The following is a 27,999-nucleotide window of genomic DNA, read 5'->3' as shown; positions in this document are numbered from 1 at the left end:
AACACCACCACTAGGTCTCCATAATTGTTTTATTTCTGCCCCAACCTTCCCGCAGCCACCAGCTCAGCCCAGTGCACCCGCCAGGGATGCTCGTCCTCACCCCTGCACAATCCTGCTGCCTGCAGCTCCACTGGGTGCAGTGCTTTACACAGGGCTACAGAGCCTGAGCTACTGACCTCAACAAGAAGGTTAAGGGCAGAAAAGTCTGCTTTAGACAAGGAAAACCTCTATAAAAATAAGCAGGTTAAAAATTCCCTTTGTATTCCCTCCCTGATGTGAACAGGCCTGGGGCACCTTTACCCACATGTATTGCTCTGACAGCCAGCTTCACCATACAATCAATCACCAGGTGCTCTGTCCAGACAGAGCATCAACATCGTAGAAGGCTCCAAGAACAGCCAAACCGGCAGCATTTTGGTCAGTCACAGTAACCTGGTGTTCAGCAGCTTGGTGACCATTATCATAGCAAGGTAAATAAGCTAAAGGAAAAATGACATCACCCTGCCGTATGTCCACAGGATCCAGTTACCGGACACAAAGGAGTGTTCTGCACTCTTGGTTCTTTTCACCAGCAGGTCAGCTCACGACACGTGACCACCAAGGCATCTGAAGCCCCAGAACTCAGCTTCAAGAAGCTTCTCCACTTTACTGACTACACATTGCTGCTCCCCCTCCCAGGGTCATGTCGGGGGGGGAAGAGGCAAAAGGCAACAAGTCTCAAAGCACTTCATCGGTAAACAAGATCCAGTTCTTATCTCAGAAGCTCCAGGACTGCAGACAGTTTAAAACACGTACAGGAGAGTTTGTGAACCAGGAAGAAGAGGAATTCCAGGCCTCTCAAGTCTTGGTCTAGGACCAGCAGTCCACTGTAGGCTCTTCATTTCAGTGTGGAAGGCAGATCCATTGCTCACAGTCTGTGTCATTTGCAGTAATAAAAGGTTTGGGAGCTGTCAGTGCTAGCAGCCAACATTTAGCAACACACTGAAGCTGTGCTCATACACATAGGAATAAAAACCCCTTCCCTGCCTCAGAAACAGGGATATTATCTGGAGAGACAGTAAAACCACTGGGTCCAGCTACACATCAAGCAGAAAGACCATTATGGAGCCTTGGGGAAGGAGGAGAGTGCAGCTTGCATCCGAGACTGTGTCAGCCAGGTTTGGGGGAAGAGGGGAAGAAAACAGACTGCAGTGTGTGACATTTGCAAACTCAAATTATGGTCTGCCTTCCCTCTTCCCCCATCCCTCTATTCCTTCTCTCCCCAGATTCCTATGTAAACTCTCTGCTGCTAGTGTGATCAGGGGATAATTTAAGACACAATATCTGTGTGGCCTTTATAAAAAGGAAAAGTGTCCCGTGTTTTGGAGTAAGGAGTGGGAAGTCTCCTCCTGCCATATATCTGAGGAAATCTCAGTCATGACGTCCAGCCCTCACTCCAGTGAGGAGCAAAGACTGGCAGAGCCAGGGGAGAAAAGTCCTGGCTTACACCACAGGTAGAACCCATAGATGTGGTAGGAACTTGTACAGGGGAGGTTGTACATGAAGCACCAGTTTAAACAAAGGCTTCCTCAGTGGGAGTGCCATTGATTTTGAAGAAAAGTTTGGCATCTTCCAGCTTCTGCTTTTTTTCTCTCTCTAGCCTGCGCCTGTAGCAGACCAGGTAGATTGGGAGGCAGAAACCCAGGAGGCTCATGCCAAGCAAGCCAACATTCACCTGCAGGAGGAAAGCAAACCAAAGTTAGGCAGGTTAGGAGAAGACAACAACCCAGTCATGCATGCAGCAGTGTCAGAGCCCAGCCCACATCACCCAGCTGTGGACAAACCAGGAGACGCCCTGCTCCGTGTGCTGGCAACATCCTCCACTGTTTTTACATCTACATGCCCAGAGCACCCTGTGTGTACAAGCTAAATGCTGCAAGAGTTTGTGGCTCTGGATTATGGCAGTGGGAGTTTTGTTTCACAGAACAGGCAGGGCTGTTTGAGCTGCAGGTGCTTCACACCAAGTTTGCTGCTTGAAGAGCAACAGGCGTGGGCACATGTAGCCTAGAGACCATAATTCTCTCCAAGACCACCCATGTCATGATTTTACTGAGCTGCCCAGACTCTCAGCAAGACATCACATTAGCCCTGCCCCTCAACAGCCATTTGGCTTTCTGGACATTAGCATCAGCAATCCAAAATTTAGTGGCAATTGTAGCTCGTAGCTCTTAAGTGTCAGTGTTTCTCCTGAATTTTGAAGTCTGCTCACACTCACCCATTTTAACCTGACAGATTCTGAGTCACCACATTAACTGTTAGTGGAAAGCATTCCCTTCCTCCTTTTCCATACACGAAAAGAGTTACTGGCTTTCCTGCCCAGAGAGTCATTACTCACACAGGGAAAGGTCTCCTGGACAGCACCAAGGTAACAGCAGACTGAGGGACATGTAAAATTACAGCTGTTTTTTAACCTTGGTCCATGCACAGGAGTCCTTTTTTACTTCCCAAGAAATGAGCCAAAAATCATCTTAACCCCCAAGTTTTCAAATCAAAACTGAGAAGAACTTGCCCAGAGAGGGTCTCCTTCCAAAGGTCCCGTCAGTGCCATGAAAAGAGGCTGCTGCAGAAGGGCAAAGAGGGCACTGATCAACGACTGCAGCCCTGTCAAGCTGCCAAACTGAGTCGAGGGGTATCTGTCAACAAAGAAAGCAACAGCATTATTACGTGTCACCTTGATTATTGACATCAGCCAGGTCAGATTGCATTCCCAGCCCAGTAACAGCAGAGACCAACGTGAGAACACAGTCCCAAGACAGGCATAACGTGCACAACTCCCTCCTGCACTTTAATATCAGATCCAGCACTTGTTTTGTTTTGCAGCTCTACTGTGGGCAGGTGGAAGTGCTTATACAGCTCCTGCTCCTATTGCACAGGGAGCAGAGTGTTGATATTTACAACTTAAAAACAGGGCCTCTTTATCCAGATGACAACACGTGTGGCTGAGCAATCATTTTCATCTGGTCATAACAATTTGCTCCCTTTGGAAATGAATGAAACCTGCACAACAGGTTAGTGTTTTCCTTTTTGGAGGACAAGTCTGATCCTATGTCAAACTAAACAACACTGTTGACTGGCAAATGCTGGTATCAGATAATACTAATGGAAAAACAAATTTCAGGAATCATCTAACATCTCTTTCCATGACTGAGCAGTATTTAAAAAGGGTCAGGTTAAACTAAACTTGGAAAGAAGAAAGCAAATCAAAACCTTCAAATATTCAAAAAAGTCTTATTCTAAGGAAAAATACTTCAACTCCAGGAAGTTCCAGAGTTGCAATGGTCAAATAGTTAGCTTACAAGTAAAGTGATATATACTGCAACATAAATTTATTTACCTTGCCCAAGACAAAAATATTTTGCTTCTGTCTGCCAGGGAACCAGAAGTTTATACATTTCTGAAGCAGAGTCTTAGATACGTTTCTAAGATTCCCTAGACATGGGGATCTAAACCTTTGACAGAAAGGGTCTGTGGGGTCTCCATCCATGGGGATATTCAAAATACAGTCAGCTGCACTCCTGGACAACCTGCACTAACTGACCTTCCCACCTCAATAAACCCCTGATTCCCTGAAAGAGAACAGCTCCTATTTGTTCCTCTCTCCAACCTCTCAGCGCTGAGGGACAGAGCTGTTTTCAAGGCCAAAAACATTGCTTAATGAGGAAGAGTATTTAGATTCAGTTATTGATAACTTGCTAACTTGGCAACAGGACGGGTGATCTGTCCTGGGAAAGGGAGGAGGCATCACTAATGGTATCTTGAGCAATGTTTTACCAATGTCAACTTCAGAGGAGAGCAGCAGCCATGTTTTCAGTCGTGTTAATGTTTTACCTGGGCACATGCACTCATCTGCTTATTGCAAGACAAAAAAAGCCTTGAGTTTTTACTATATAACCTGAGTGTCAATAGTTTAGTCTCACGTGAGGCCCACATATATCTTCTATCTCTGTTGCTAAACAAGGAAAACACTGGGATTTCAGTCCAGCTATTGTCATGTCTAGAGGTAACTGAGGAAACAAGTTGCATCATTTTTCCCCTGTGACCATGAAGACCTCACTCCTGATCTCCCTCTCCTCTGGAGAGCCCATCATCCCAAACCAGTTTATCTGGCCAGCCACATTTTATAGGGAACCAGAGACTTACACAGCTGCATAGAGGCCTCCCACAGCTGAGTGGATGAATCCTCTCACAATTGTGTGCAAAATGAAGGACAGAATCTGAAAAAAAGAAGCAGAAAATGTCACATCCCAGACACCCACTCAGGTGTGCCAGACCCCAACACCAAGCATTCCTAAAAGCTGTACTTTTTAGGTGGGATTGGGAAACCCAGACCCAAAACCTGAAATATCAGCACGAGGGAAAAAAATTGTACTTGTCTCCAGGCACTGCTTTTCCTTACTTTGCACACACACAAGACCTCTCATTTGTAGGTGGCACTGCTGCAAGGACGTGTCCCCAGCAACCCATGGCCAGGATCACAATGCTTTTCCATGGCCACCAATTTAGTTAATTTTCTACAGGTTATTGCAGACAACACAGAGCTATGAGCAAACTGCAGCTGTTTGCCTACATCATCAAGGCGTGTGTAAGTATAGCACAAAATCACTAAACTGCTCTGCCAAAAATAGGTGGTGCCACAGAATAAATATTTTAACAGGTTTATAATCCCACAGGTACCATTGGGCACAGCATTTGACGCAGGAATAACCTGCTGTACACATCACTGTGTTATGCTTCTTGCAGTGAGTTATTCCAAACTTCAGCAGCTTAAATCAAGCCCAGTTTAAATGTACAGGCACTGCTGAGACGATCTTGGTGGGCAAAAATTTGTTGTCACACAGGCCAGCTGCAGAAACTTTTAAGTGCAAATAAATTGTGAATTGACTGGCATTTTAACTATAGCTGCTTGTTCAAGTTTTCCCAAGAGATCTAAACTGCACAGTGTTTTTAGAGCTGAAACAAAAGTGAGACTTCCAAAGCAAAACTGCTCCAAACTGCTGGAAATTTCTCAACAGTGCCAGTCCCAGCCCTACTGCCACCACCAGCAGGTTCTCCTGGCACTGTCCTATCACTCTGCCAGCTCCCCCCCCATTTCAGCCACTCACCTGCAATGGTAGGTTAGGAATAAGACAGGTGATTCCAAATCCAACCAGCAGGAAGTTGGTGAATACAAAGGCATTGGTGGCATTGGTGATTTTCTGGATCTGTCGGTCACGCTTTTTCTTTTTCTTGTCACCTCTGGAAGGACAGCAAAACCTGTGTTACAAACACATTCCAGCAGCTGCTGGAACTCACAGCAAGATTCTGCACACATCACATCAGCTCTGTCTACACCAGTTTGGCTACAGATCTGCCTATGGAGGTGCTAGGATCGCCACCAGTGGAAGCTGTGGAACATCTGGGTAATTATTTCAGTGCTGTTACTCTTACTCTTAGGCTAGGAGGGAAGTCTGAGCCTCTCCTGCTACAACTTAAATCTGCTCTTCTTGACTGATCTTAGTGGACATGGAAGATAGTCTGCTCCTTTCCTCTGCAATTATCAAGTCTTCCTTCAGGCTTTCTTTTCTATACTGAAGAGCCAATATTCTTTTCAGTCTTTCACCCCACAACACACAAGGCAGAGCAGAGGGGGCCTGCCAGGTGGCTGCATGTCCCGTGTGGGGCACACTACGCACTGCTCAGCGTTGCTCTCCTCATTCTCTTCTGAGCCATCATCACATTCTTTCATTCTCCAGTCCATGATGCACCCGATCACAGGCGCTGTCAGCAGGCACAGCAGCTGCAGGACCCCAAAAATGGAAGTGTAGAGAGCCACTGCAGGAAAAAAAAAAAAAATTAAAATAGTTTTCAGTCCAAGCAATAGAAAAAAATACAACAAAAACCTTCCCACTGATCACCTCTCTTATTAGAAGCCCAGCCACTCATCAACTTTCCATCAGAATGGACATACTGGGCACATTCCCTTCAGCCATTCTGATCCTGCACTGGAATTCTCTGGGCAGCAGCAGGTAGGGCTCCAAAAATGGGGACATGGCATCCACTTCGTGCCAGTGAGGTTTATTCTGGGCAGGACTGGCAGGAAAGGTTTTTATAAGCTTTGTGTGCTGCACAGCCAGACCTGCTTTAGTCATCTCTCCTCCTGCCTTGCTGGGAGCTGCAGCTACAGCATCTCCAGCTGGGATGCTCCAGTGAGGACAATCAGGCTGGGAAGGTGAGGACTAACCCAGTTTGTGCTGAATGCACAAGTTTGGAAGAAAGGGGATAGGAGATTAACAAAAAAAAAAAAAAAAACAAAAAAACCCCAGCATTTTGAGCAATTGTTAAAAAGCTCGAAGTGATGAAAATTTCGTGCTAACGACGAGGGAAGTGTCTCCATGGCTTGCTAAGGGAAAGCTGATGCCAGCAGACTCAGAAGAAATTGTCCCCTCCTGTTACTGAGCAGTTTCCCCATCCTGCAAGGCTTTTTTCCACTTCCTCTGGCAGCCCACGTGATGGTTGAGGCACCACACAGAAGGGCTGGTGAGTCATGGTGTGCCACAGCTCCGAAATAAGGATGTAGCTCTGAAACCGCCTGTCTCAGCACAGAGCAAATGTTACAGCCCTGTGAGCAAGACAACTCAAATTTTAATTTATCCCTCCCATTTTTAAGTCAAGACAAAGCAGTCCAGCCAGGATTTCCACCAAAATCCACTTGGTAATGGAGAGAAAGTTTCCAACAAGCCTCTCTCCCCTAGACAGCTGCAGCAAACCCCAGCATGGCTGCTCTGCTGTGCCCAAGCATGGCACCTGGTGATCTTTTCCTGGCTCCAGCTGCTGGCGAGGAGCTGAGAGGAACTTCCAAACTCACATTCATGGCCCCGTTCCTCCCACAAAGACAAGCCCTGAGGTGACCCCACATCCCCTCTCATTATAGCAACTGCTGCAGCCAAGAGAAACAGGTGGCATCACTCTCTATGAACACTGCAGGAGCTGATTTACTGTTGTCTGGTTATTTTTTAATAGAGGGTAAGGAGCAAGCCATGCTGTCATGTTTTGCCTCTTTATGCTACCCTGAACACTTAATCTTAGGCTCTAAACAACAAGGGCAGAGGCCAGCTTGAATTAGGGAGTGAAATTTATGGGGTCAGCAAAAGAAGGGGAGGGAAGACAGTAGCTGCTGCAAAACAGGCAGCTCATCTGCCATCTTAAAAAACATTCTTTCCCAAGGAGAAAAAGCAAGAATACCTAGCAAAGGAAGCACACATGGGCACAAGCCTTTACATTCCCTGTTCTAGATGTTTTTCGCACAAAACTACCCTGAGGCAAGCTGAGTTTTCCAGCCCTGATTCTCCCCAAGATCTCTCAGTGTCAACACATTTGAGAGCAAGGTGACAATTTATGGAAGATACAGACAAATTTCAGGTTCTAGGTCTCCTCTCCCCTGTCTTACTACAACACAATTAACAGTTATTTACAGAATGAACCCTTAAGCTTTTTCCTCATCCTTTGGGGGGGTTTCAGCAGATAAGTAGGCACAGGCTGACTGCTCTCTCCACCTTTTGTTTTTTTGACAGGTCTAAGTCAGCATAACCTGCACAAAAAGAACTTTCAAGGGCACTGTGCCTCACTGCAATTAAAGACTTCACTACTCACCTGCATGATTTTCCCCACATCCCTCTCTCCTATTGTAATCCCAGGAATATTTAACTTTTCTTTGACCATAACACTTGCAGGGCCTCACTCAGCTCTCCTCTTCCCTTGCTCAGTGCTCCCATGGGGCAGCTGCAGGTGGAGGGAGCTCTCTGAGCAAATCCCACCCAAGGGAATAAATGCAGGGAGAAGGAGGAATGTGAGGGAGCAGCATCCCATCCTCTCCTGATGCACACACAGATTACATTTCTGGAGAGCTGCACGTGCCTTGGAACTGCTTTTACACAGAGCCTGACACTGCTCAGACCAGACAATACCACTGTTTTGCTGATGCCATGGAAACACCAAGACTGCACTGCAATGAGCCCAGGCTACATTCAGGGGGAGGAAGGGGAAAAAATAGAAAGAAATCTTAAAGATGGCACAGAAAAATTGCAGTATACTCAAGGGGTACAATCTCTGTTTTAGCAAGGAACTTGAGCTAAGCAGAATTGGCAGCTTATATAGTTAATATTGATTCTGAAATTCCAAGGAGGGGAAGAGAGGGAAAGAAATGAAAATTAAATTAGTACAGCAAGCCAGGGTAAAAATAAATAACAATAATTTTAAAAAGAGCAGTGTCAGAGTTACAAGGTAAGCAGAAAAGGAAGCAGTGTTAGAAAAGGTAGGTAGTGTGAAGTTTGTTCTATTTTACTGTTTAATGTCTAAGCTGGCTCCTGTGCCAGGAGATAAAGAACTGAGTGCTGCAGGATGTCAGAGGCTCAAGAAACAAAGCAATTCAGGGAATGCCAGGGCACTTGGAGTTTCCTTCCCTCCCCCAGAGCTCACTCCTGTTTTCAGAGGAGTGCCTCTTGATTTATCAGCTTCATGCAATCCAGATTTAACAAGTTCAAACTGGATCTTACTACAAAGGACAAAAACAAAACTGAAAAAAAAAAAGCTAAGTCCTGTTTTGCAATCCTGGTATTTTCAACAGTAAACTAATGTACTCTTTCCTGTTTGCTCCATGAACTTCATCAGAACTATAAATGCAGTGAATTCAGCACAGGGAACCCCCCTGAGCCCCCCCCAGCTCCCACCAAGCTGCACAAAAACCAGCTCTGACTTCACTCCTCCCACCCCTGGGTGCTGGGCTGAGGCACCGAGTCCAACCATTACTCATGAGAGTCAGCTGCTCTGCATTCTCTGCTTGCTTGGGATAAGTTAAGCAAATACCTGATGAAATAGGTTTTCCAGTTAAAATAAAAATTATCACAGTCCATCCCCAGAGGTTAATTGCAACAGCCTACGTGGGGGAAAAACATGGGGCAGTATTTGAAAGACAGAGCTAAAATTAACTTGACATTCAAGTGTCCACCTCGCTGCCCCTCTGTGCTGGGCTGCTTCCAGCCCTTCCCTGGACCCTCCCAGCAGCTGTCAGTGCACTTGGACACCACGGACTGCCCTACACAGAGTATCTGCTGAGTAATCAGCTGCTCTGCCTTCCCTGACCAAGTCTGGGTCAGCTCCCAGCCATAAGGAAGCAGGTGAAGGTCTTCAGAGCTTCCCCTACCTTGACTTTCGTCTCCGGACAGAAACTCAAGGATGGTGTTCATGGCTCCCATGTAGAAGATGAGCCTCAGCTGAGTGACACACATGGTGATGAGACTGAGCAACAGGATGGGACTGAAGACACTCTTCATGAAGGAGGGAGTAGCTGCAGAAGGAATAACAATCTCTGAAGGAGGCAGTACACCCTGGCAAACACAATTCTGCCTCTGGCCAAGTAGGTCCTCTCCTGGCTAGAAGTGCCAGTGGCAGCTCCAAGGAGTTCCTGGTGCCTTCCAAACTCCCATAATCAACAGCTGCAGATGTTTGGAGTTTGGCTACCAATGGCTGGGGATTAGGACAAAAAGAAGCCTCAACCCATTTGTTTTTACCACCAAGGCCAGGCTGGACAGGGCTTTGAACAACGTGTTCTGGTGGAAGAGGTGGAATGAAATGATCTTTAAAGGCCCTTCCAAGTCAAATCATTCATGATGCCCCTGAATTAAGAAGGCTTGGTCATGATGGCAACAATCCACCTAGGAGCCAGCAGTGACCATCTGCCCTGTCCCCCTGCAGCCACACCAGCTCCCACGTGTTGTCCCCACCACCGGCTACACCATTTGTGTTCAGGTAAGGACACAAGGACAGGATTCCTTGGTGGCTCGCACGAGGCCCTGGCAACACCTGGATCACATATTGCTCCCTTCCAGACAGGTCTGGAGCACAGCAGGGAGGCCAACAGCACCCTGGGGCACTCCCAGAACCACACCTGCACTGTCAGGCTGGCACTTCACTTCCAGGTCCACTGTAGACAGACAGAGCTTGTTGTTCTCCTGCAGAGCTGCTGGCTCCTTGGGGCCCTTCATGGAGCTCCCCACGCTGAGACGGCGCCCCACGGTCGTCACTTGCTTGTAGAATTGCTTCCCTGTGATTTTGTGGTCAAATCCCAGCCAGCTGAACTTTATTTTCACCCTGTTGGGATGCAAAGGACGTGAGAGGTGCAGCACAGGGTGAGGAGTCAGGAATCAGAAAGGCTGTTTGTTGATTTAAGGCACTGGTTTCCATTACAGACCCACAAATGGTTTTGATCCAAAGCACACAGAGATATTTTCCCTGGGCCAACTTGGCATAAATCAATACAAAAATACTTAAGACCAGGAACAGATCATTTTTCCTTTGTAATTCCCCGTTTGGAAAGTTCCACTTTCCACAGGTATTCACATGATAGTGGCAGGCAGAAATCCTCAGCCTAAGAGGTGGCAGCAATAAATAACAGGCAAGGGGTTCCCTGTCTACTCCTCTAAATCCTTTGTGCCAGCTCTTCCTAGAGGATTAGGAATGGGATTAGCCCTGCAGACTTACGAGTAGTCCATGTCTTCTGGTCCTGGGAAAGGCTCCAGGGGCCAGTTGAAGAAGCAGTTGAGGAAAACGAGTCCTGCACAGCTTGCCCAGACAAGCAGAATAAGGATGAAGGAGACCCCAAAGTCATATATAACCTGGAAATCACAAGGGAATACGGTTTTGGCTACAGGAGCAAAAAGATGTTTCAATATTCTTGGAATGAAGTCTGAGAGGAACAGGGAAAGAAGAACATCATGATCCACTTATAACGGGTTAAACTCAAGTGGTAACAAAAAGCAATTTTGTGACAGGGACCTTGTTGCAAATCCAGCAGGAATTTTCCTGCACACCTGGGACTGCAATGAAACATCCCAGGTTCAAAACCAGGTGATCTATCCAGGCAGCCCAGGTGACCATCTCTTGTCCCTTCAGTGCCATTTGCCTGTTCAAATAATGTTCAAAGCCAACCACTGGTGACAATCACACAGATAAAATATACATATGTGTATTAAAGAAAAAACTTATGTGTATATATATATAACTTAGAGATTAACAAAGCAACTTTTCTAAAAAAAAAAATCTTTAGTTTTTCACTTCTACTTAGCACTTCTAAAATTTTCTTTCTGCTGCATTCTTGAGGCAGTCACTTGGGAAGTCTCTAATACAGACAGGAACTGAATCTTACAAATGCACATCCCTAAAAAAGTGCTTTAGCAAAAAGTCCCTTTTTCTTGCCACATTATTGCTAAATGAGGCAGGACACCAGCACACCAATAACAGTCACAAGCCTTGATCCCACAGCCTCACCTTGATTCCTGGAAAAGTCACAGCAGAGGAAGCATAGGAGCCAATCATCAGAGCAATGAACGTGGAACGAAGGTCACCAAACATGTTGGGCAGCTGGGGAGACAGACAAAAATCAGTTGAAACAGGCTGGTGCCAAGGGAACAAGGCTTTCTCAAGAAGATACTGGCATCTGAGATTAATTCTCCTGGATAGCAGAAGGTGAAGCAGCCGGTTTTACTTAGGCATGACTTAGCTCTTCAAGATATTACTCTGCAGGTTGCACTGGTGTCTCCAGAGACAGGGAATGTCTACAGTCCAAGATTTATGTGCTTACTGATGCTGCTTTTTCCAGACTGACAGCATATTTTGCATCATTCACCTTTAGCACAGGAACATCTGCTCTTGTGCTTTCTTTAAGAGTTCCTTGCCCCAAACCCATAGCCACCACTTTTCCCTCCCACAAACGTGCCCAAATTCTCTATTTATCACCCTCTTTTTAGTCAAGGGTTGTTAGACATAGGCTGCAGTCTTTAACACACCCTGCAACACCTTGAACTGCCAGCTTTGTTTGTGCACCTTGGGTCAGCACCCAAATCCTTTGCAGCAGACCAGAAAATTCCTGTTGTAACAAGAAGGAACAGAGACAGGCACAAACGGTGCTGCTGTTTGCATTTCCATTTCTAGCCATCTCCAGAGCTCCTTCTGTGGCAGCAGACTCTCTCTGCTGATCATTTCTGCATCACTGGGATGGCTCAGATGCCTCAGCACACCATCCCAGAGCTAGGTGAAGAGAAGGAATCACAAACACCAGATATCCAAGGATTTACTGCTCAGCACAGTTCCTGAGCTCTGCAGCAACACCTGACATTGCTCCTCCTGCCACCCACTTCACTTCACTTCCTGGGCTCCCATCAGGTGTGCTGGCACTGCTGAGAGCAGACCAGGCTGGTTCTGCAAGGATCTGTTGGGAAAGCAAAGCTCTCAGTAAGGACAGCCAGCAGCAGTTCACAGCAACACTGCTGCCACCTGAACAGCAAAATCACTCCCAGGATGGCTCACCAGCCCCTGCTTCCACTCGAGATCCAAAGACAAACAGCTGGGAGACCTTTCTACTCTCCTTGTTTGTTTTCCTAAACAACCAGAAGTGAATAAGTTTCCACCACTCACTAATGCTGGCCTGGAAACTGGAAATTACAGGGAGAAGCACCGAGGTTGTCAGCCTATGGAGAGCTGGGCTCATCCTCCTAAATCTGGTCAATGGGCAGAGATTCTGCTGCAGGCTGCCAGATTTCCCTTCCACCTCTTTTTTTTTGGGTCACTTACTCCCCAAACTCACTTGAGCATCACTACCACGTCATCCTCAGAGGGCCTCAAAGCAGGACACTGCAGATGCCTTCTAGGACTGACAGCACAGCCTGAACAAAATGATTCAGAAAATATCAGCCTGAGCAAGCAAGTGCTGCCACCACACTCCCCTTGCACAGCTGAAAAACAAGCCCATCTTTCCCAGGAGCAGCATATAAGGCAAGCAAATCTGGCTTGTGCCACGGCGTGTTTACAAGGCAAGTATTCCTGAGCAGGACCCATCTGGCTGTTTATCATCCCTGTGCTCCACTGCAGAGCTTCCTATGCACTGCAGCCTCCAGGTCCTCACATAACCCCGGGCTGGGGAGCAGCAGCACTGATGTGCTGAGCTTGATGCTGCCCTGAACCCCAGAGGAGGAGGAGGAGGAGGAGGAGGCTGCTCTGCAGAGCATCCCCACACCCATCGCCGATCCCGCATGCGGGAGAGCTGCCAGCAGGCTGCTCCCGGGAGCTGCAGACAGGAAACGGCTCAAGGATCCAAAGGTCTGTTACCAGGCACTGAAAAATCTCTTGGAAGCGCTGGCCTCAATTTACACACTCCCAGAAAGCAGCATCTGCAGAGTGGAATATCTGAGGGTTGCAAAAAAAAAAAAAAAAAAAAAAAGAAAAAAAAAAAGCTGGGCGCTGTCAGCAGGATGAGTATTTGCTTCGACCCAAACACCCCAAATCTAAAATAATGTTCAGGAATTCCAACAAAACTGCTGTTCCTGCTGGGGGGGGCGGGGAGCTCAGGGCAGGGCAGGAGCTGCACAAACACAGCTGCTTCTTGGCTTGGGCTGGTTTTCCCCAGAGATCTAGAGTCCACAAAAAGCCTTTTTTATACAGCAGGCAAGGAAATTCCAGGTGGTTCCTCCTGCTCCGAGAGCTACTGGAGACACAGAACAGGAAGCCACAACCAGGAGAACCCACGGCTGCTTCTGCCTTGATTGGGACAGAAGTCCTAGAAAGGCTAAAGACTTCCTAAAATCCAATTTGGCACCAAGCAAGCAGCTAGATTAAAAAAAGTGGACAGAAGAGATTTAATGTCTTATCCAGCCCAATCAAAGCAGAAACTGCAAACACTGAGCACTTGGAAGGGAGAGAAATGTGGGACTACCTGGAGGGGCAGAGGGGAGATGAAGGGGGAAAAGTCCCTTCAAGGCCACAAAACCTCTCAGACTGTGCCAGCACTGGCAGCGCCTGTGCAGGTCTCATCTAAAGACCAGCTACAAAAATAACGTGCAATATTTACCAAGTCATTTTCATATTATCTTTATAGTACCAAGCATTGGAAAAAATGAACCACAGAGAGGAGGGAAAAAAAAAAAAAACACACCCAACAAAAAACACAAGCCACAGAGCAAGTGAGCTCTGTTTTTCTGCCACCAAAAAGGATCTAATCCTCATTCTGATCTCATCCCCTCAGGCCAGAAGTGACTCCTCCATTAACTTCTGCCCATTCTGGTATGACAGCTCTAATTCTGCAAGACTATGACGACAGAAACTCTTAAGCCTTTTGTTTAAAGGTCACTAATACTCAATGTACCATTAACTTTATGCCCTGTCACAAAGGCACTCGGTGAATGTTACCACACGTAACTGTTTTTTACTGGAATCCTTTATTGCAGGTCTGTAATCCTAAAATGATAAATCATTTCCTCTTAGAGATTTTTTTTCCTCATCTGCCCTACAGTGAGTTTATAATTTATATTGTTTTCCAGCTTTTCCCTGGAGACATTCCATATACAGAAAACAGCACAGCATTGCTACCAAATTCTGTTTCCCTCCTCTTGCAAGGACATTTGAAAGAACAGTAAAAAAAATAAAATAATCAAGGCATTGAGAACTAGACTACTGAAAAATGGTATTTTTGTTCAATTAAACTTTGTTTTCCCTATTGGGGGTGTATTTGGAAGTTACACAGATACTAAAAATACATTCTGCAGGAAAACCTCAAACTGCCCCCTTTGCCCAAAGCATATGGAAACTCCTGTTCCCATTCTCCAACAAACAAAAACTCACAGAGCCCTAAGTTTTTCTAATATTTCCAAGCAAAGATTCCCTACACAGAGATGTCCCCTCCTTTGATTACAGGGGGCTGTTTGTAGCAGAAAATCAGAGCAAAGCAGCTGTAATTCTTTGAAAGGAAAACAGGACAGAGAACAATCTATAAAAGGCCCTTTGTGGTAATTTATCACACATGTTTATTTCTTTGCATGAAATAGCTTCGGAGCAGAACCAGCGCCAGATTCCTGTGTTGCTGTCAGAGCCACCAGCACAGATCTGTTTCCATTTCCAATCTTCACTTATATTGGCCAAGACCAAGTCACGAGGCAGAAATCTCCCCTCTGCATTTTAACAACAGGCACAGCCTGACCTTGTTCCCAGAACTGGGATCTGTTTGCTGGCTGCCCCCTCCACCCCAAGCCACAGCCCAGGCACCCAGGAACAGCAGCTTGTTTTGGCTCCACAGCTTGCCATGTGCTTCATGATACCCTGGGGACTTGTTGCTGAAAAAGGCTTTAAACTCAAGAGGCAAAGCTTTGTGGAGCAGTGTCCCAGGCTCTAATCCTTGCAGATCCCCTTTATCCCTGTCTGAGGGTCCCTGCCACCAGATCACACCATGTCCCAGCAGGTGTCAACATCTGAACCCACAAGCTGGGTTTTAGGGACACCCTGCCACCAAGCAGCAGCCAAAACCTGCCTGGGGTGGCCAAGGACCATTGCAGCAGTGGGTGTGACCCATTTCCTGGAGCACCTCGGGTCACCTGCAGCTGGCAGGAGCAGGGAGTCACCTTGCTGTGACTGGTGTGCACTCAGCAGCCAGACCGAGCTCCCCAGGACCAGCAGGGCTCATCTCCTCGGTAATGAACGTCCTTACGAAGCTCTTCTGAGTGTCCCCAAAGCCCTTCTGAGTGTCCCCAAAGCCCTTCTGAGTGTCCCCTTTCAGCGTTCCCAGGCACAAGGCGGAGCACAGCGTGTTCAGGCCAAGTCACCCACAGCCCACAAGCCACGGGCTTGTCCCCATGTCCCTCCCTCGCCTGTCTCCAGGGGCCACAGCTGGAAGGAATCCACAAGACATCACCCTGTGACAGCAGAAGATGGCTCTTGACACACCGAGTGCAGCTTGCAAGCTGAATGGTAAAGCTGTAAGCTGCCAGCAACCAAAATACAGCTGGTTCTAACAGGCAGCAGCACAGCTAGGCGGTGGTGTAGGTGAAGAAGTGCTTCCCCCTCCCACATCAGGCTATTTTTAATCACATTCACACACCTCAGGCACCCAAATGCCTCTGTGCAGCTGCAGCTGCCTGTGCACTGGAGAAGTCAGGCCTGAAGCCACCCCAGCTCTCTGCAGAACACACAGAGGGGATGGGCTCCACCTGAGGCAGCTGTGTGACCTCACAACATCACGGCCTCCCTCGGACCCCCTCGACACCTGGATCTCCTTTGGAAAGTCTGACCTTGTTCCTGCTGCTGCTGTTCCTTGGCACTGCAGAACTGGCTCACTAATGAGGCCACTAATAAGTGGCTTTGCTTACTCCTGCTGCTAAAAGCCACAGCACAGCACACCCAATCTATTCCTGCCCTATCCTGCTCTCACTCCTATCATCACCATGGTTCTAAAATAATCTGTGACCCCTTAATAATCACCCGGAGAAACAATAATCAATGCTGGCAGCAGCAGGATGGGAATCCTCTCCTCTCTCACAGCTCTACTGACGTGCTTCTCTTTCCTTGCTTTTATCTGAGGCAGGATGGCATTTGCCTCAGTTTCTTGGGGTGATAGCCAAGGTTTCCAGTGAAGAACACCACATGTGAAAGAGAGAACAACATCTGCACAGAGTTCTGAAAGCAACAGCAGCACTACAGTACACAGAGTGCTCTCTAAAGCCAGCCTCTGCCAAACTGAGGTCTCAGGACTTCAGCCAGTGTCTAAGCCCTGTTAAATTAGAGGTAACTTTACCAGAAAGTTTTACTCCAACAGCAAGTTCAAGGTAGTGCAGTCCAAATCTGAAAGTTTTCAACTACAACTCAGGGGGAAAAAAAAAAAAAAAAATTGGTGCTTCCCAGGCTTGTTTTCTGGGCGACTTTCCACCCAGCCCTGTTTGAGCCACACTGACAACAATCAGGGTAATGAGGCAGAAAATAAAGCAGTTATTTGGAGAATGATACTGCTTCTGCCTCCAGGCAGAAAGAACCCCAAAACACAGAGATCCAGCTGACAGTTGTTGACCAAAGCTGTCCACACAATCCTGGACATATCCAAGTTGGCTGTGCACACCCAACAGCACAGCATTCCTAAGGAAGCCTGTGAGGGACTCTCAGCATTATGAAAAGCAAAACCTTTTGTGATCAAGAAGAACCAAGTTCCCAGAGCAAGATGCAAACTGTGCTTGCAGAAATTTGGTCGTACCCAGCTGCAAGGGTTTGTGCCCCGCTGATTCTTCCTGCACTATGTCAGTGCTAAATCCAGTGCAAACACACATCCAGCCTGTGCCAACTAGCTGAGCACTGCATGTACAGGCACATTATGAGTCCTAGACAAAAACACTTCCTTTTTTTCTCCCCACCTTCACCTGAGATACAAAGGGCAGGTGCAAAAAAAAAAAAAAAAAAAAAAAAAAAAAAAAAAAAAGGATTGGGGAAAACAACCTTTAGAATAACAACAAGGACTGGCTCCCAAGGGTGACTGACCCTTTGTACCAAACACAAACACGTGCTATTCAAGCCACAGGCAGAAGATCCACTTTGTTCCTGCCTGCCAGCCCAGCTTGCAGGGATAAAACAGTCAGGTAGTAACTCTTCACTTACCGTGAGTGAGGTGAAGGTCATGCACATCCCACCAAAGCCATTCAGAGCCAGGGCAATGAATATCAGCACAGACAGAGCTGCAAAAATAAAAAACCTGCCCTCAGCTCCCACTGGGGTGCAGAGAGAAAGGAGACAGAGCCCTGAGGGCTTTGGTCTGACACGTGAAAACCTCTGTGGATCAACACCCTCAGGATATGTCACACTGCTCCTGACCCTGCAGCCATCTCCCCAGCCACACAGACTGGGAGGGACAGGGCTCTCCTCCAAGACAGAGCTCAGGATGGGATGGAAGGGTTCCTCTTCTCTAATGCACAGACTTGCTGATGCAGCTTGTCTGATGGGTGGCAAAAGGAAGATCTACTTGAACAAACAATTCAAAGTGCCATCTCACTATCTGCTCTTGAGCAGCAAGCTCCATCCACCTCTGGCAAAAAAAGCCACACGATGTGTGCTATCACCCATTTCCCAACCCTGAAAAAGCCATGAACTCATTTGGAACTGCTCCTTTACAGAACCTGGCCCTGCCCAAACACAAAACAGAGAGACCTGGGTATCTCAGACGTTTGGCCCTTGCTACACTCTCCACTTGGTGTTGTGAAACACCAGCCCTTCCCAGAGCCACTCGGCTCCCTCAGGCCGGCAGATTGCTTGGCTTAAGTCCCCAGCAAGACCCCAGTAGAGCACTGTGGATGGGGAGGGTGACAGTTTGAACTTTGCTTCCCCAAAAACCCCAAACCACAGCCCTGAAACGCTCCCAGCTCAGCGGAAAGATGCCAACTTACAGTCTGGGTTACTGGCACCGTACGCGATCAGCACGCAGGACACGGCAAAGCAGGCGCTGCAAGGGAACCAGAGCCATGAGATTCTCACTGACAGCCCTGCCCACAGCCAACCACAGCTGCTTCCACCTCCTCAGCACCTCACAGGGCAGCTCTATGAGGGAGGGAAGCTGGCAATTTGGAAAGAAAAAATCCAGGGAAATACCCAAATACGACTGGCAAACAAGTATTACAGGCAAGCCTTGCACAAGGGCTGGGGCAGGGACTTTTCCTCCCAGCACTGACACAGCTCTGTCTGGACCCAAATTCCCACTGGTTTTCCAGCACAGAGTTTTTCCAGCCATTACCTCAGGGTGACCAAAGGCAGCAGCAGCCTTTGTCCTGAGCCCCAGCACTCATCTCCTCTCTGGTAAGGTCTGACTCAGAGACTTGCCCTGTTTTTCCCACTCTGCCCACAGGCCAGTTTGGTTTCTAATCAAGTTCACAGCATTAAAATTGTGACAGTTAAAACAGTGCTGGGGACCAGTGATCCCAAAAGTCACTAATCCCTACGTGCCATGACAGAAGCAGTTGACAACCTCGCTGTTTGAGGCAGAAAGCAACACACACCACATGGAAGAGAAGGGTCCTGGGAAAGGCACCAGGACATGTTTATCCCTGAGTTAACTCCCCAGCCTGCAAACAATGATGTAACATCTTGGTTTTGTGCCTCTCAGGACATAGCTCCCAGCCCAAGGAGAAAGCTACCCTCCCTGACTCACAAATGAGTCTGCTCGTCCTCCAGGCTCCATCTGGACAGGGATCACAGAGCAGCACTGCAGAGCTGAAGTGTGGACATGGAGTTCCAGGCCCTTCCCTTATGGAGCAATTCACTGTGCTGGCTGAAATCACCCCAGAGCTGCTCTGCTGTCCTGTGCAGATCCCAGCCCCATCCCTCAGACACTCCCCAAGGCTGCAGGGAGCCCACAGCACGCAGCCAGGATGGGAACTGAGCCCTCAGGTCACCCCCAAAGCCCTGCACACCCACCTGCCCAGCAGCCGCAGCTTGCGGGGGCCGTACTTGTCCATGACAATTCCCAAGGGCAGCGTGATGGCACTGAGCAGGAAGGAGCCAATGGTGAAGGCCAAGTTCAGCATCTCATCCTGGGCGTTGCAGGAAGGCCATTTGTGCTCTGAAGCTGTGCTGTTCTCCAGCTCAGAGCTGTTGGTGGTGGTCTCTACACGGGGGGAGAGAGGACAGTGTGTCAGGATGAGGCTTGAAGTGCTGCAGGAAGGAAGGAGGGGAAAAGCCCTGCTGGGCATCCGCCCTCCACAGTCCAGTTTTTATTCTCATCAGTGAGAAATGGAGAAGCAGAGCAGCAGAAGGATGAAGGAAACCTAATGAGCTCTGCTTTGAGCAGGAAAAAGCACCCAGGTGACAGGTATCCCATGCAGCAGCAGGGTAAAAACCTAAGGATGGAGATTCATTAATTCATTAAAACAACTATAAAGCAAGAGCCTGGCAATTACAGGAGACTAAATCCAGCCAAACCCAAAGGGATACAAAAATAAGGTCCTCCTAATCTACAGCTGTCACGTTCTGAGAGATCTTTTCCCTAACAAAACTAACGACAGCTACAGCCAAATCAGTTATTTTGGTCCAGACACCAGGCTGACAAGACCTGGCACTGAGCAACAGCCTGCTCAAATGAAAAGCTTCCTACCCTCACTGCAGGCACCAGGATGAAGAATGGCTTTGCAGTAGCCACCCTGCTTTGACTGCCCTGGCTCTGAAAAATCCTTCCTGGATTTAACTACCCCCTGTTCCCAGGGGGGCTGGCAGCTCACCTGCCTTCTGGTTTTTTGTTTTTTTTTTTAAAGGATTGATGCATCTTTAACTCCTGGCCCGTAATTAGTATTTTCTATTCTTTCATAATGGGTTTGTCACACAGATCAATTATATCCCCAGCTTTCTGTTCTTGCCCTTACATGAGGAACTCTGCATGCAAACTCCCACGCTGAACAGAGCCCACGTTGTGTAACTGAGACAGAAACAGGACAGTTTAAAAAAAAAGAAAAAAAGGAAAGAAGTTCCCTTTTACTGCCTCATGTCAACCCTTCTCCTGTTACATGCCTATCCCCAAGGCTGCTTACAACTCCTCGAGTGAGCTGTGTGCCTTCAGACTGCCATTAACTCCCAGCTCTCCTCCTCCCAACACTTATCTGGAGCCTTTGCTGCTATGACAAAGCACTTGCTCTCTTGCTGCTCAAGCCAGTGATATAAAACACTCTCCTTCTTATTTAATAATTGATCTGACAAAGTTCAGTGCTGAAGGAGGAACAGAGAGAAGTCACTGACATAACCACCAGCATGAAGTGAGGCTGGAGATTCCCAGCGAGCCCTGGTTGGTTTAGTTAATTAGCAGGAATCCCTCATGTGCAAGTGGCTTCCCATTCACTGCCTGCTGTGGCTGGTGGGGGAGATCCCCATGGCTGCTCTGTGTTATCTCTGCAGGTAACACAGCCCCACCTTGCACTTCCCTCCCTCCCACCCAAGCCTCAGCCCCTCTACAGTTACTGGTTTCACCCTGGCTCTGCCAGCTGCCCAAAACCACCCTCCCAGCTTTGTGTCCACTGCAAACAAACCTCGCTCCACCTTCCTGCCATCAGGTATCAGCAGGAATTCCAGGCACTGATATCTGAGGCCCATGTCCCCTCCCAGCACTCCAGGGAAGGCAGGGGCGTTTCTCCCCATTTCCATTGTTCCCACCAGCATCTTTGCTAAGATGGTTTCAAACTGCCTGTGTTCCTTTCCACTGCCATGTGCTCCTAATTGATAACTTAATCAGTCTCTTCTCTTGTCCTAGATAGCCAGAGTAAGCCACAAATATCCCCAAAATATCATATGTGCCACCAGCAGCATGTCCCCTGCAGGGAAGGCAGCACTGCAGCCTGAGGCACCCGAGTCACCTTAGAAATCAGTCCTGGACAGACTTTGGGAGGCTCTCTGCAATTTTCACCCACAGCATCAAGGCTTTTGGGCTCTCCACAAAGATAAATTCATAGGAAACAGATGTGGGTGAGAGGTGAAACTCGGGAAAACAAGGAGAGGAGGGGGGGATTGACAAAGTAGTGGCAGTTTCCCTGTGTCAGCACTCTCCAGAGATAGCTCAGCTGATGAGTGGAAGGAGGGTGGAGGGACACGAACAGTGCAGTGACCTTATAACTTGTGGTGCACGTGTTAAAGCCTCAGTAACCCTCCCCACAAAGAGCTCTTCAAACAGAAATACTCAGCCTTTAAAGCTGGAGAGTACAAATTCCTGTTCATGTTTTGATGTGTTCAGCTGCTGTTAGTCCCCAGGGAGCTCACACAGCACGCACCTGCTGGCCCTCCTGTGACGACTGTGCAGGAGGTGACGAGGACACAGCAAGGAAATCTGCCCCTCTCTGAGCACTGCAAGGCTGAGAATGGGACACCAAGCTTCACTCCCTGCCTGCACCAACCACCTTGTTTACAGCTGCTCCGTGCCAGCTCCGAGGAGGGGCCAGGCAACAGCGCTATGTGGAAATACAAATTGTTTGTGAAAATAGAAGCAGCCCCTGAGCAACAAGAGAAGATTCACTGAGGCGTAATGGAAATGATTCCAGCAGCCCTTGGCACCCTGACATCCCCTGATCCTTTGAGCCACCTCCATAAATAGAACATTTTGGAGGGGCTGCAGGTGTGTGCAGCAGGCACAAGGTCCAGCCAAGAGCCACCTCCTCTGCGAGCAGGGATTTGGGTGCCAGCAGCTCGTTGGCACAGGGCAGAGAGGGGCAGCACAGGACATGCAGCTAGGAGGGCTTTAATGGGCAGAGAACTTGCCTAACTGCTCACCTACCTAAAGCACCTGGTTACAGCAAGCAGCAGCTTCCCAGATCCTGCTCCACATCACTGCATGCCACACTCCCGGGAAAATCTCCTACGTGCCTGGCTCCATCTGGAAAACTGCTCTGGGGAAGGGCTGGCTCTGTGCCCACTGAGGTGCCCTCCCCAAATCCTCCTGCATGCAGCACCCGAGGTGTGACACCCGGGCAGGGCAGCAGCACAGGGGCTGTGCTCGCTCACTGCTGCCTCACTGTCGAGCCAGCAGAAGCTACAAGTTTTTACCAGCAATTACAAGAACATTGCTGCCTATTTTTACAGCACTCCCCACACAAGCAGCAGGATTTCTACTGCCCAATTAGTAGTTCAAGTTACTATTTAAAGAATGACAGCTTAGGTGAGGAGAAGGCTGCCTGGGTAATCATTTATGTCAAGATCATCGCTGGGATTTGTTCAGGCTGGAACATTCAAAGCCATCCTTTCTCCCAAATTAAGTGCTGCAGGTTCTATGCAAGGGTCAATCAGTAACTGCTCTTTACTGACCTCTTCAAATCCCAGGCACACACACACCACATTACCAGAGGAACAAGTCTGGCTTTTCCAGGAGTGACTGCCATCTCAAATGGCAGAGAGCAGCTTTCCTTTCATCTTATTTCATGGATCAGACTGAGTCAAACAGGCAAGACACCCCCAGCCACCCTGACAATAGCCCTGTCACAGTCTGCACACCCTCATCTTCCTCCTCTCCTTTTTATAGAAAAAGGGGGAAAAAAAATTAAAAGGAAGGGAAAAAAAGACAGAAATCAAGGGCAAAGAACTGAGTATTGGTTTAAAAAAATAGCACACTGAAAGACATGTGCAAACAACTGATTCTGCAGTCTGCCCACATAAGAACATGTTTTCTCTTTTCAGGATGGTGTCATACTTCTGGGAACTGGGAGGAGATGTTCTTGCTTTGTACCACTGCAAAAGCAATTTATTCGGGTTTCCCTGTCTTTCCACTTGCACTTCCAGGACCCCCTCTCTGGGTGCCTGAAAGCTTCATATGACCAAGGCACAGTCTGAGTTCAACCCCCCTTCTCTCCTCAGCTGTGGCCGCATTTTGCAGCGGTTTTCCCACGACAGTTGCTGATCAGCACAGTGTGTTTCCTGCACACATCGAATATTTACCACCTTTATTCTTTTCCTGTTTACAGCCTCACGTGTGGAGCCCTTCCACAAATCGTTGTCATCACATCTCCTCAGATTGTGAAGGACCTTCAGACTGAAAGTCCTCCACCCCAGAGCTCAGATAAATACGGGAAAATAGCTGTAAGGCAGCACCTTCCCCCTATGACCAGTCAGGGCTCGTTAACTGGCTGTAAGTGAATTAGCTTATCATCCCTTTAGTATTCTGCAGCCCTGTCTTAGAGGAAAGCCCTCTGTGCCCCTTATCTCTGTTCTTTGTGAGCAGATTATCAAGTTCAGGGCATTTTTTTTTTTTTTAAGCATGTTTCAGACCCAAGCATTCAGCTTCCCAGTCCCAGAAACATCATAGCATGGCAAGGCTCTGGACTGATCAAATTCCCCAAGAGCTGATAAGGCCCAGAACCATGATAAAGACTGTGGAGTCAGCGCTTGCACAGAATAAAAGATGCTGCTTCAGTTGGTTAAAGGCCAAGTAGTAGTGTAGTAAAATTAAAATGGGAACAAAGTGCTACTACCAGGCTCCTTGTCAGCGAATTTCAAACATACCTCTCAGGAGGTGGCCCAACGGGTACAACCCCCCACTCCAGCCCTGTTGCACAACTGCTCCAAAAATATTTTGTGATTTTGGATCTTTTCCCCCTCCAGGTATCCATCTCCACCCTCATGATCCTGAGTTAAGAGTCCATTGGACCCCACAATGGCTGAGTAAAATCCAACCCGAGGAGCCAAGGGCAAGCAAGGAAAGTGAGGGATGCAACAGGGAGGCAAGAGTCCTTCATGAACTGCAGAAGTTTCTGGGCAGCTGCTGTTACCTTCAGAGAAGAAGCTGCAGAAGGGACAAGGTCTAGTTTTGCCTTTCATTGGAAAGCATCTCAAAGTGCAAGAGCTTTTGCTGACAAACCGAAAGCCCTGCCAAGAACCTTTGGCTCATTAGGAAAATTCTATTTTTTTTCCTTTGCAATACTTACATGCATTAGGAACAACAAGTGCCCAAAGGCTACTAGTCATGATTTGTTTGCACCAAGCTTCCAGCCAAGTTGGCTGCAGGATTCAATAGGTTACACTGAAAAAGGCAACCATTGAGTCACCCTAAAGCCAACAAAGGGAAAACTCAGTTTGGAGCTGGTCTTTGAGAGTCTCCACACACTTGGAGCCAGGAGTCTTCCCCACAAAACTCACACTGAGGACAAAACCAGAGAAATGAAAGTGAGTCAGCATGGATGAATGTCCCCATGCTCATCACAAGCCATCACCAAGTTCAGAAGTGATGACCAGATATTTCAGGACAATGAGAACATCTGACTACAAGATTTTCTTCTCGGGGTTTAAGCTTTCTTGCCCCAGGGCACAGGTTGGCCACTGGGAGGGAGCAGTTGCCCCCAGGGCAGCAATTTCACAGCAGTCCAAACATTTGCATCTTCCCTGTGGTCTGTGGGCATGGGCACTCCCATGGGCAGAGCCAGAAAAGCCACAGCTTGGTGAACAGGAGTGAGAAACCGAGGTGAACCTCACTGATTTGGTACAAACTGAAAGCAATGAGACAAACTGAAAGCAGTCAAGGCAAAGAGCAGGAGGTGGGCCCCAAGTGAGGTTGCTGTCAGCAGATCACCTCAGGAAGCAGACAGGCAAATGCCTGCTCACAGAGGCAGTCAGCATTTGCTTATCAGCTCCTGTGTGCTTTATCTGGGTGGCAGAAAGTCTCCACCTGATGAGTTTAATGTGATCGCTCACACAGGCCTGTGACAAAGTCTCCATGATGTGCAGAGAGCACAGCAGCCTTGAACAGAAGCCCTGCAAAGTCTCCAGGCGCTGGGACTCTCCCTCACACCAGGAACGCTCCTGGGGACCCGAGGGACACGGACACGCTTGGGAACACTGCCCTGTGCAGAGCACAGATGGAGATGGAGCTGCCAAACTGCAGCTGATAAAAGACACAAACACGTGCATGTTTGCCAGGTGCATCAACCCAGGCCTGCTACGCAAAGCAGGGGAGATAAGCAGCTGATGAATGAGCAGAACCCAAAGTATCAGCACAGCTATTCACAGGTACCTTTGTCTGGACTTCAGTTTCCCCACACCTCAGTTTTCCCCATTGTTCTCAGCCATTACTCACCGAGGGTCCATGAACTGATTTCCAACTCTTTTCACAAACTGCTTCCTCCGCCAGCCCCAAACACGGGCTGATCCAGTCTCAGCCTCCATCACACATCTCTGGACAGAGCCCAAAGTGCCTCTCTTCACTCTGCCCTTCCCTTCTCTGAGCACATGCAAACCCTCAGTCATCACAGCAGCTTTCCAAATCCACACTACACCTTTAGCCTCGGGTTCCTTTTAACCCCACTGACCACCCAAACACACCGTGGGATGCACAGTCCTCTCCGTGCCCAGGCTGGGGATACACATCCACCTCCAAGCTGTTTTCCCAGGATCACCACTCCCACACCATGAAATTCCCTCTCCCCTTCCCCTGGAACAGGGACAGTGACGTCTGGCTGGGGCAGAGGGTAAATCTCAAACCCTTACAGAAACACAGCCTCATTTGAGCACATCCTGGTTGCTTGAAGAATGAGAGGAACAATCAGTAGTATTTAACTCTATAAATTCTCCTCAACAGCAGCACTGGACCGCCCTGATATTATTGCTACCTATGCTCCTTGTTTCCTCACTGCTAAGGACAAAGTTTCTCTTGTAAACTCAGGACATCCTCCCCACAAATCATCAGCCTCCAGAACCCATCCAGCCTTCCCTTGCAGAGGAAGGAACTCGTACCCAAGTAGAAAAGGCCACCCAGAAAAGCTCTACCCCATCATTAAAACTCCTTTTTCCCAATGACTCTACAAAGTAACAGCACCTACAGGCACACTGCACCATCACAAGAATGCCACTGGTTTTAGGAAGGAGCACAAATCCCTTCTTTCTCTCCTGGGACTGGCATGGAGCTCAGCCCTCCTCCACCAGCAAACCTCAGCAGCAACCTATCCACACACGAGCCCGGGGGATCCTTACCCAAGTCGTAGCACAGGTAGGAATAAAACCCTTCTGCCTTGAGCATGATGAGCAGGGAGCCCCAGCCCAGCAGCACAGCAGAGAAGAGCAGGTTCTCGATGATGGCTGTGAACGCCATCCACCAGCGCCGCCGGTGCGCCGTGGCCAGCGTGGGGGCCATGGCTGCCTGGGGGGGTGGTCTCCTTCAGAGCCTCAACCTGCAGGGAGCAACATCCAGTCAGTCCACACAGACAGCACAGTCTGCTCAAATAGCATGAAAAACCCCCGTGGTTTATGATCTCCCCACCAGCACCCAGGCAAAGCTGCCTACTCAATGCCAGGCACTCGGGCGCAGAACTGGTTTTTGCAGGTGCCAGCTTGCCAAGTGACCTGGAGGGATGGGGAAAGCACAGGTGCCCTTGGAAGAGCCCCTCGGGTACTCTGAGCGACACAGGGCTCTGCTCAAGGACTCTGTTCCACTTCCCCGAGCAACAGGTATGAAAATGCAGCAAACAGCCTGGAGCCCACTCCCCCTGCCCTTGCATGGGGCAGGCAGCTCACAGGTGAGGCACTGGGGGGAAAAATGCCAGGGCAGGGGAGCTACAGCCAGCACCCTGATGTCCCCACTGCCATCAGGCAGGTGCTGGGGCAGGGGACATGGTCCCACATGCCCAGAAGGGGCTTCAGTGACCCACCAGGTCTGCTCTGCCCCATGCAAAAGCACAGACCTGCTCTGGAAGGTGTGTGAGGGTTCTCTAAATGCAGTTTATGCCACCAGTGTCTCACCGAGGAGCACTTTTTCTGCCTGTCAGTGGCATCCCCAGGCTGCCCCAGATGCTGGAGCTGCATTAACTGTGTCCAGCTCCACTTATCCCAGTCCCTGGGACCCATGGGAAGAGCAAATTTGGGAACACACCTATCCAAGAGGCAACCCTGGTGGCCCTCTGAGTCAAGCTGAGGCTTTTCCCAGCCCAGCACACCTCTGGGGAAAGCAGCTGGCCATACACCCAGCCAGGACAGCTCCCCTTCTTGGGGAGACCCCAGCACCGGGTGCTTTGGCAGGTCTAACCCAGCTCCCTATAGCGATGCCCGGGTGTCAGGGCCCCCTTCCAGCCACAGCAGCCGGTCCCGAGCCCCCTGCTCTGCAAGCCAGCCTGCAGCCCTCTCAAACCCTCCACCCACAGCGCAGGCCCGCTGCCCCAGCACAGCCCACAACGCATTTCCTCCATCACATCCTCCTCCTCCTCTTCCTCATCCCTGCTCCGCAGCCCCCTCCCCAGCCCCGGTAGCGATCCTCTCTGCGACAAGAGCTGCAGCCCGCTGTCCCCGCTGCCAGCCGCCCCCGAGCACAGCCCACTCCCCACATCGCCCCACTGCATCCCACCCCCCAAACATCCCCGCAGCATCCCCCTCCCTCCTCGCCATACAGCCCCCCACCCACGCTCCCCCTCTCCATCCCCTCTCCCTCCGCCGCCTAGTCACTCCCACGCGCGAATCCTCCGGCGCCCCCCGCGCCTCCGCACTGCCCTTGTGCCGTGCAAACCCCACGGCGCTCCGCCAGCCCCCGCAATCCCCGTGCGGGCTCCCCCCCGCCATGCCCGGCGCCGTGCCCCGCTCACCGCCGGTGCCGCGCCCGCTCCGCTCCACCGCGGTCCCACCCGGGCTTTTTATCCGCCCTCGGAGGCAAAACAGCCGCGCCCGCCGATTGGCCGCCGCCTCAGCCAATGG

General features: G+C 49.2%; 1 protein-coding gene across 1 annotated transcript; it reads right to left on the bottom strand.

Annotated features, from left to right (window-relative positions):
• Positions 1-11: 11 nt before the first annotated feature.
• Positions 12-27,961, bottom strand: SLC43A2 (solute carrier family 43 member 2). The gene is made up of 14 exons (XM_014876514.2): positions 27,891-27,961; positions 26,293-26,489; positions 19,282-19,471; positions 18,258-18,313; positions 17,476-17,552; positions 11,341-11,433; positions 10,555-10,688; positions 9,962-10,164; positions 9,218-9,361; positions 5,712-5,850; positions 5,142-5,274; positions 4,180-4,253; positions 2,549-2,672; positions 12-1,714 (listed from the first exon to the last, which is right to left on the bottom strand). The coding sequence occupies exons 2-14, from the start codon at positions 26,450-26,452 to the stop codon at positions 1,553-1,555; spliced, it is 1,689 nt and encodes a 562-aa protein (XP_014732000.1). The 5' UTR covers positions 26,453-26,489; positions 27,891-27,961; the 3' UTR covers positions 12-1,552.
• Between the last annotated feature and the right edge of the window lie 38 nt (positions 27,962-27,999).

The sequence above is a fragment of the Sturnus vulgaris genome, chromosome 21 (genome assembly GCF_052056855.1).
Source record: "Sturnus vulgaris isolate bStuVul1 chromosome 21, bStuVul1.hap1, whole genome shotgun sequence".
Classification (NCBI taxonomy): Eukaryota; Metazoa; Chordata; class Aves; order Passeriformes; family Sturnidae; genus Sturnus; species Sturnus vulgaris.
Note: the sequence above shows the minus strand (reverse complement) of the source record. Positions and strands in the feature narration are given on the sequence as shown.